This window comes from Limanda limanda, chromosome 4 (genome assembly GCF_963576545.1).
Source record: "Limanda limanda chromosome 4, fLimLim1.1, whole genome shotgun sequence".
Classification (NCBI taxonomy): Eukaryota; Metazoa; Chordata; class Actinopteri; order Pleuronectiformes; family Pleuronectidae; genus Limanda; species Limanda limanda.
In genome coordinates this window covers 27,606,133-27,615,244 of record NC_083639.1, presented here as the reverse complement: position 1 = coordinate 27,615,244, position 9,112 = coordinate 27,606,133, and the positions used below count along the sequence as shown (strand labels likewise).

The 9,112-nt window shown below is 48.7% G+C and overlaps 1 protein-coding gene across 2 annotated transcripts; it reads left to right on the top strand.

Moving 5' to 3' along the window:
- Positions 1 to 4,040: 4,040 nt before the first annotated feature.
- Positions 4,041 to 8,439, top strand: mych (myelocytomatosis oncogene homolog). Of its 2 annotated transcripts, XM_061069256.1 has the most exons (3): positions 4,041 to 4,263; positions 5,940 to 6,494; positions 7,810 to 8,439. In XM_061069256.1, exons 2-3 carry the CDS (start codon positions 5,951 to 5,953, stop codon positions 8,394 to 8,396), a joined length of 1,131 nt encoding a protein of 376 aa, XP_060925239.1. In that variant the 5' UTR covers positions 4,041 to 4,263; positions 5,940 to 5,950; the 3' UTR covers positions 8,397 to 8,439. The 2 variants fall into 2 exon arrangements, with proteins under 2 accessions (XP_060925239.1, XP_060925238.1); XM_061069255.1 differs by lacking the exon at positions 4,041 to 4,263 and having other exon boundaries at positions 5,796 to 6,494.
- Positions 8,440 to 9,112: the final 673 nt, after the last annotated feature.

Here is a 9,112-nt window from a genome sequence, read left to right as displayed (position 1 = left end):
GAACTTTGACCTCAAATACAGTGACATCCATAATGCAGGTTCAGAGGGATTCTAACCACGGACACATTCATGGTTGGAAAGACCAAAAAAACAAGGAAGTACTTTCCCTTTATATCTGCTCTCTGGTCCCAACAGGGTTCATGTGTTCACGCAATATTAGCTTCGCTTTCCCGTTTGTGTGACGGTGCCGCGACACGTATGCTAATGCAAAGCAAAGATCGCAGGTCAAAGTTCACCAGAGTTTGACTCCTCGACTCGCCACACAAAGCCGATGTTGTGTTCGCCTCATCTCTGGCAGGGATGGGAATCGACCTGTGGAGAATGCTACGTTCAGATACGTGGGAATTTGTGGCATTCTCCTCCCCCGGTGAAATGTCTGTCTTTTCTTGACTTCGCATTGACTTTGTATTTCATCTAGATCTAGACTTCATCGAGATACCAGGGTATAAAACTGCTGTCGTGACTCTTTACCTTGTTGTCATGTATCGTCATCTGGAGCTAACTGTTGCTTCTGGCTCACTTGGTCTGTAGCTGCCATCAGGGGAGTTTCAACATGTGCCTCATGAAAACAAACAGCAGTTAAAAATCTCATTTTCCAAACCCAGGTCCTTAGTTGTAATGAAATTATTCACAACTTGGCAAAAGATTCCTGTGTATGATTGTTTCCCGTGCCACTTCACCCAGTTTGAAACCCACCACACCACGTGGGCCTGACTTTAAGAATATGAGCTTTGGGCTTTAAATACATTAAACTAATATTTTTAATGCAAACTTTTTTTGCACATTCTTCAGCTGCTTATTTCCAGGACAAAAACACACACACACAGACAAGGTTTCCTATGCAGAACTGTTACACAAGCTCTTCTGCAGAACAACAACTCTGATATTGGACCATTCGGCAAAACCATGAGTTATGTTCAGAATCATTTCTCCCTCCAATACGTATCTGTGTATGGAAAGTACAGTGTTGTGGAGGCTGCAGGAAACGATTGTGGTGTAAAAACAACATTAATTGCAGGTCTGTTGCATCAAACTCCGGCGTGCCAGTCGTCTTTCCACTTCCCAGAATGCCTCACCATCACTTTCCAATGAAACACTAATTCTTGGATCGAGCTGTTGGCATCTGGTGTAAAAACGTGAAGCGCACAATTGTCCATTATGAGTTCTTTCAATGTTACTGCTGGAAACTCTCACAGTGCTTCCCTGCTGACTTCAAATTTTCGATTTTACTACTTTATTTGTCGGATAGAAACTGTATTTGTGAAAAAGAAACAACATAGAGCATCCAGAGAGCTGACTCATGAGTATACAAGTTATGTAATATTGTTAAAAAATGAATAGATCAACCCCTGACATCTCTTTGTCCTGAATGTGAGTCAAAATGCTCTTTTCATTCAGGACGGATGTTGATACCAGGTTTGAAATTCTCCTTTTACTTTGTTCACCATCGATTCTGATGAGCATGATGTCAGATTCCACGTGTGTGTGTGTGTGGCCCACAGGGACTCAAGTGGGTCCTACCAGGAACTGCGGCTAATTTAAGACCCAGTAAGTCTAGATGGTGGAGATGTTTCTGGAAAGATTAACTCACGCAAATGACATGCTGGAGAGTTATGTAACCAGGCAGTTAGTCAGAATCTGAACCAGCCAGTCGCTCCAGCCAGCAGACAGCAGGTTGAGGCTGATTCCAGTCAGTCAGTCAGTCTGCCACTCGTCCTGTAGGTGGCACATTAACCCACTTCTCCACTGATGCTCCTCTTTGTCTGGGGCTTTTCTGCTGCTGTTACAAAATGTCCTGTTCTGCTCTGCTGCTGTGATCCGCCCCACATCAGCTGCTCCACACACAAACCACAGCCTCCCAGTGAGGAACGGCACATTTACTGGTTATTTAAACCCAGTGCAGCTCGGTGGGATGATGCTGCGTTCTGCCTTTGTGTCGATGCATGAAAAAAAAACAACACAGCGTGTAGCAGACAGACGTCAAACCAGGGCTGGGATTATTACTGAGAGAGCAGAACGCATCCATCATAGTGATCAACAACAACAAAGAAATGTGTTGATTTACATGCATGAGGACACACACCAGCCTCATATCACACACACACCAGACTTCATGCATATTCTTACCACTTTAACACAATATACAGCAGCAGGTCTTTGTGTTATTATTGTTATTATTGCAAGAATTGATAAAACAATTATAATTAATTAAAAGCTATGTGGCGCTAATTGGTTAATTATCAGATGACCTACTAACCCTCACTTGTTGAATATCAAAGGCAATAATGTAGGTGAGGGTGTGGATTTAAAGAGCTGGATATAAGTGTGTGCGTGTGTGTGTGTGTGTGTGCTTGTGTAAGATCCACCCCCCCCCCCCCTCTCGTTACAGGATCCTTGTGCTGCTGAGAACTCACGTGACTCGAGCTCTGATTGGCCGGCGCGGCTGCACGTGTACCGGCGTATCCCCGTCCGTTATGTAACGTGATTTGTTCAAGAGCAGGGACATGGGGTGTGTGAGCCTGTGTGTGTGTCTGTGTGTGTGTCTGTGCGTGTGTGTGTGTGTGTGTGTGTGTGTGTGTGTGTGTGGGGACTGCGGTATTCGTGTGGGACTGTCATTGAGTTCATTCATCCCGATGCACACACTATATGTTATATCTACATTTGTCATTTTCTGTTATTTTCTTATTTAATTTTACAGCCCTTATTGTAATGTTTCCTGTCATTCAAAGTGTTTTTATTAATTTCATATATTGTTGAGGTTTATAAAGAGCATTTGAGTGAAGGTGACACAACAAACAAATAAAATAAATGTGCATAGATTAAAGGATCTTATACAATTGTAAGTAAACTTCTCATAGGAAGAAAATAAGTAAAAAATAAAAAAAAAATATATATATATACACACATATGTAACAAGACTATACAAATTGCCCTTTTACTGTAAAAACAATACAACATATACACGCACATTAATTAGAGGATCCTGTACAACTGTAAATAAAGGTTTTGCAGCAAAAAAAAAGTAAATTTATGAATGTATGCAAGCATGCACAGATATTACACAAGCCTTTACAACTATAAACTGTTCGGAGCAAATGAATAGATAATAGTGATAAGCACATAGGTCAGAGGAGTTGTATATTGTGCATGGGGCTGAAAATGGAGTGAGTTTTTATTGTAGTAGTAGTGAGTAGCAGCAGTAATAGTAGTAGTAATAGTAGTAGTAGTAGTAGTAGTAGTTGTAGTAGTAGTAGTGGCATGGTGGGGGGGGAGGAGCTGGGATGCATGGACGCATGGTGAAATCCTCCTGCAACATTTTCCAACGTGGCTGCGAACGCCTCCCTTTCTGTCCCTCCGTCACATTACTACAGTTAAAGGTAAAGCCGGGACGAGCTCACCGTGCACGGTCCCTGCCGTAAACATGCATCAGAATCCCCCCCATACACACAGACACACACAGACAGACACACACACTGCACTGCATCCACCACATTCCTCCGCCATGACCGGCTAAAGTTTGCTTTTCTCCGCCACGATTCACGCATGAAGTGTAACGGGCACCATTGAACCCTGAACGCACCATTGAACCTTGAACGCACCGCAGCACTTTGTCCTTCTTTTCGTGAACACGTCTCGTAAAACGTCTACGCTGTTTGCGCACTTTACGCAGAGTTCGTAGGGCGGGGGATGGTGGGGGGTAGGGGGGGGTGCAGGCGGACAGACAGGCGGACGGGCAGACAGGCGGGAGAGACAGACAGGCGGACAGACACCCGGCTTCTCCTCTCGGTCCACGTGTGTTTCTGTCCTAACTTTACCGCCACCATTTTCCAGGAATCCCCGTGTGTGAACGTATCCCTCCGCGCCTAGTCCCTCACTCCGCCGCGGGACTACCGTGAATCCCCCGGTCCCGGTTCCCCCCGCGAGGACTCGTTCGTCCAGTGAGCCGAGGGGCAATTTACCGGCGGTGGGTTCGATTCCCGGTAACGACCCCCCGGGGGTTTTGTCGTTTTGGCGCGATTTCTCCGCGGAAGGACACCGGCGGATCTCAGTGGGCGTATAAAGCGTGCGCCGCCGCTGGGCCACACCCACTGTCTGACCGAAGCTGCGCCGGGACGAAGGCGATGTTTCCCCGCAGCGACTGCACCCTCACACCGCTAGAAACCCCCCGCGGCCCCGCCGTGTAGCTCCCGGTGGACTTTACCGGATCACGCACCGTTTTTTCCCGGTGGCTGTGACCTCTTCTCCCCGCAGTGACTCTTGGAGGTGAGGCAGCTTTGCATGATTCCAATGTCGGACAACTTAAAACATGTGCGCCACGGGCTGATGTTAAATTGTGGTTAGTTTTTATTTTATTTTTTTTTATTTGTGTTGTTGGTATTTTGTTTTGTGTTGATTGTGCGTTTGCGGTTGTTGTCGTTGTGTACGGAGCACCGGGGAGACAGCGGGCCGGTGTCACATGGGAACCCGGCGTGGCGCTGCCCATGCTGGGTTTAAATGACCCCTGCAGCGGGTTCACTCCCACCCTCACTGGGAAGCTGACATTAATTTCCCCTGGATTCTATCCACGCCGAATCCTCCACCCCGCCCAGACACGCAACTCTGCGTTGTTACTTTTTAATTTCGAGCCATTTTATTAGTGATTTTTGCAGTTTTGCCCAGATTTGACTTGGCGGGTCAACGGGAGCTGGTTCACGCACATGCGGCCCATGCGAGCGGACGGCGGCTGCAGCGCTGACGCGGAGCTGCGTTCAGAACCTCGTTCACAAAACAGGCTTTTCTCAGATTCCCTTCGTCCACACTCGTGTTTCCGAGCAGCTGTGATCAGTCTCCTCTAGTGTCACTCGAGTCTGAGCGTTCGGCTGCGTGCAACACACACTCACTGTGTGTGTGCGGGGTGTCATTACAAAAAAAACACTGTTAATTGCCTAATTTTGGCTGGTGTGTGTTTTTAAGTTGTGGCTCGGGTTACCCAGGCAGTGATGGGAGAGACGCACAGTCTGCACACACACACACACACACACACACACACACACACACACACACACACACACACTGCTGCTTTGTTCTCCTGCTATACATCCACATTCCATCGCAGCCCATAGGAGCAGCATGGGGGATTTTCCCATCATCACTTACTGGTCCCATCATCTGTTTCCTCTTTGTGGATTTTAAAACATTAATTCGTTGGTTTTTTTACGTTTTGCAATGTTCAACTTTTGCATGATTTTTTTTTTTTTTTTTTTTTTTTATATAAATTTTATTTTATTTGCAGAAAAAAAACCCAAAAAATCCCAAATATTGACTGTCATCGTGCAAAATGACTTTTAAATGGTAATTTGTGTTGATTTAAAGCAGTTTATTGACTTTAGCTGCTGGAGTGTGTGTGTTGTGTGTGTGTTCCCTGCAGTGAAGTTTAACTGCTTGGTCACGTGTGTGTGTGTGTGTGTGTGTGTGAAGCAACACCAGAGGTTTTATAAGAGGAGGAAGACAGAGCCCCCCCCCCCCCCATATCTCTGTTCTATAACAGTGTTGTTTCCCTGTCATCACACAGCCTCTCTCCCCTTGTGGGTGTTTCCTCTCACTGTAAGAGAAGGGGAAAATGTAAATTGTGGAAAAGAGGTGTAAAGTTTTTGTGGTTCCGTCTCCCAGCTGTTCCTGTGATGTCATGGGGGTGAGGGGGGTGTTACTCTTCTCAGTGATATACGAGCCTCCTCCCCTGGGTGGGGGGGCGGGGACTCTGATGTAAACACGTTTAAAAGGGGCTCAGTGGCTCCTGGGTGTCAGTGTGGAGGAGGACCTGCTGCTGTGTGATTATCCCTGCTGCTCTGGGGGTCCGCTCGCTCTGCTCTCGGGGGTCCGCGCTGAGCTGCTGGATCTGAACTCCTCACCTGCTCCACCTCTCTGATCAGACTCTTCCTGTCTCTCCATGATTCTCTCAGATTCCGCCAACATGTTGCAAAGCTTCGCCCAGTCGCAGGACTGGCTCTACACAGAGCCGCTGCTCTTTGACGACGAGTTCTGCCAAAGCTTGATGAAGGACCTCCAGTCTCTGCCCACCCCCCCCCAGTCCCCTCCCATGAAGGCCGGAGCGGGCAGCAGCAAGCTCCTGACCAAGGAGGACCAGCTGAGCTACGTGTCGGACATCCTGCTGGAGGACCACGACATGCAGCTCACGTGGAACTGCGACTTCTTCCACTCGGAGGCTGGAGAGAAGGAGGGCGACAGCAGCCAGCCCTGCTCGCCCCTGGAGGAGAACAACGAGGACTGTCTGTGGCAGTGCCTGACCGCCGACAAGAGCCTGGAGGAGAAGCTGGTCTCCACCGTGCTGGGCTCCAGCCCCCTGCTGTCCGACATCGACACCAGCATCTTTGAGGAGATCGCCGGCTCCACGCTGGACTGCCAGAACCTGATGGACGCCCAGGAGCCCAGCGAGGCCACGTCGGACTACGGCTCCACGGGAGGAGAGCTCTCCAACTACTCCTCCAGCGACTCTGGTGAGTTCAGAACTTCTCCTCTTTGTGCTCTGGTGAAAGTTGATCCTGGATGTATTGGTGATAAGAGGCGATCTGCACTTGGGATCAGATGTGTAAAGAAACGCTGCATTTTTGCAAAGATTACGTTTTATTTGTGTTTCGGTGCCGATGGTTGGATCCGACTTTAATCTCACTCCGGCCTCGTTAGTGTGAGTCTTATCAGTATCAACAGACCTCGCCCGGAACACCTCCACATGCATCTCATTGATAAATCACTGTTAATGTTTAGTGGCACTAAGCCCAAGTTGTTCTTTGCTCTCAGCTTATCTGGACCCAGAACGCCCACCTGTAATCTGCAGGAGGCTTTGTGGCTCTGGGATGCCGGGGGGGGGGAGCGTGGGCTGGGGGGGGGGGGGTTTAGGCAGTTGACTGACACCAGTAGATGAGAGGTTTTATAAGAGATAATTGACTGAGGGCGTGTGTGTGTGTGTGTGTGAGTGAGTGACTCATGTTCCGCGGTAACAGTTGTGGCGGCAACGGTTGTGGCTTTCGTCCATTAACTTCTCTAATGAGTCATTTCACCGACTCCAGGCCTGTGGCACAGAGAGGAAGTGGCAGAATGGCATTTCCTTTTATGACTCATTGTTAATATTTATTCACTTTAAATAATGTAAGGCATTTTCTGTTACACTTCCTTTCTTCATTAAATAAACAGGCAGTTGTGTTTCTGTGCTTACATTTCTGTAGAATAACTGCTTTTTAATTTATGTATTGATATGCTTACATTCAGCAGCTGTTTTGCTGTCATCGCTTTGATTAAAATAACATCGCAGATATACATGAAATAGAATTAATAAAAGACATTCATTATGATCTGTTAATCATTTTCCATGGTGAGAGGAACCTGCACAGACGAGAGGTGGAAGGATGGAGAAAAGTGAAAACCTGTTATGCTCAATCATTAATTCAAACGGAATCCAGAATAAACTGAGGAATAAGAGAGAGAGAGAGACTCACATGAAAAGTTGTCATGCAAAGAAATGACTGTTAGCATTAGCTCCTCCCCTTCTTGGGGTTCTAACTGAATCTGGTGTTTATCCACTGAACTAATCCGGAGTCACCTTGGAAACGATTACGTGCGTTTACAGTAGAAAGTTGTGTTTTCTCTGCAGCTACACACTGAGCCAGTCCCTCATGTTGTGTTGTGTGTAGTGTCTACACTCGTGTTGTGGTGTCAGTGCGTCTGACGTGTCGTCACACCCCCACAGAGCAGAGTCACCACACAACGCCAGAATCTAACCCAAGTTTCTCTTGTCCCCCCCCCCCCCCCGAACAGAAGAAGAGATCGACGTGGTGACGGTCGTCCGCTGCTCCTCAAGCCCCTCCCCTCGGGCGCCATTGTCGGATCTATCCACCCGCCAGCAGAGGCACGAGGAGGAGAAACGTGCTCTCCAGCGCCACCACATCGAGATCCAGCTGCAGCACAACTACGCGGCGCCCTGTCCCGCCTCGCCGCCGCCGCCGACCTCCTCGTCCAACAAGCGCTCGAGAGGCAGCGACAGCTCTTCCCGTTACCACCACTCTTCTCGCAGCTCCTCCTCCTCGTCCTCCTCGTCGCGGTACCAGCACCACCACTCGCCCAGGAACTCGGCGGAGACGGAGGACGAGGAGGAGCGGCGACGGACTCACAACGTGATGGAGCGGCAGCGGCGCAACGAGCTGAAGAACTGCTTCGTGCGCCTGCGCGACAACGTGCCGGAGCTGTCGCACAACGACAAGGCCTCCAAGGTGGTGATCCTGAAGAAGGCCAGAGACTGTATCTACAACCTGGAGGACCAGGGCCACCGGCTGCAGTCCAAGAGGGACAAACTGAGAGACAGACAGGAAGAGCTGAAGGCCCGGCTGGACAGGCTGCACAGCTAATGGACCCTGGGCTGACCACCATTTACAGACTGTGTGTGTGTGTGTGTGGGGATGGGGGGGGGAGGGAACAGACTTTGTACAAAGAGGGCGGCGATAAAGGATGGCGTGTCACGCTGAAAGCAGCGCACAATGTTTGACATTTCAAATACTTTATGGCAACAAAGGGTCCGGACTGTGTGGACCCGCTGATCCTTCTCGAGCTTCGGCTGCTGACTGTTGGAGAGCGGAGGAGGAGGAGGAGGAGGAGGAGGAGGAGGAGGACCGGACTTTCTTTTACAGTCGAAACCAGGACAGAGCAAACAGATATTTTATTTTTTTAAGTGTGGCTGGACGCACGCACGCTGCAGAGGCAAAAAGACTAAATCTTTTCTAATCGTGTCCGTATGTTGTGGAGTGTTTTTTACTTTGGCAGGTGTGAGGTGGCACGAGTGATAAGTGTCTGTTGGGTCAAATAACTGGAAGCCACAGAGTAGTCGAATGAAACTTGAATATATTGTGTTTTCAGGATTGTCTTATAGCCATACTAACCAGTGATCCCTCCACTCTGACCGGTGTGTGTGTGTGTTGGTGGCTCCGGAGTTATTTGGTCGAGCGGCACTTCCACTTCAATTCCAGTTCTAATGCTAATTCAATTTTTCCGTTCAGGACTGAGGTTGTTCAGTGTGCGTTCAGCCCCGGTGGTCTCAGGCGGACCCTCGGGCCCGGCACCACTCCGT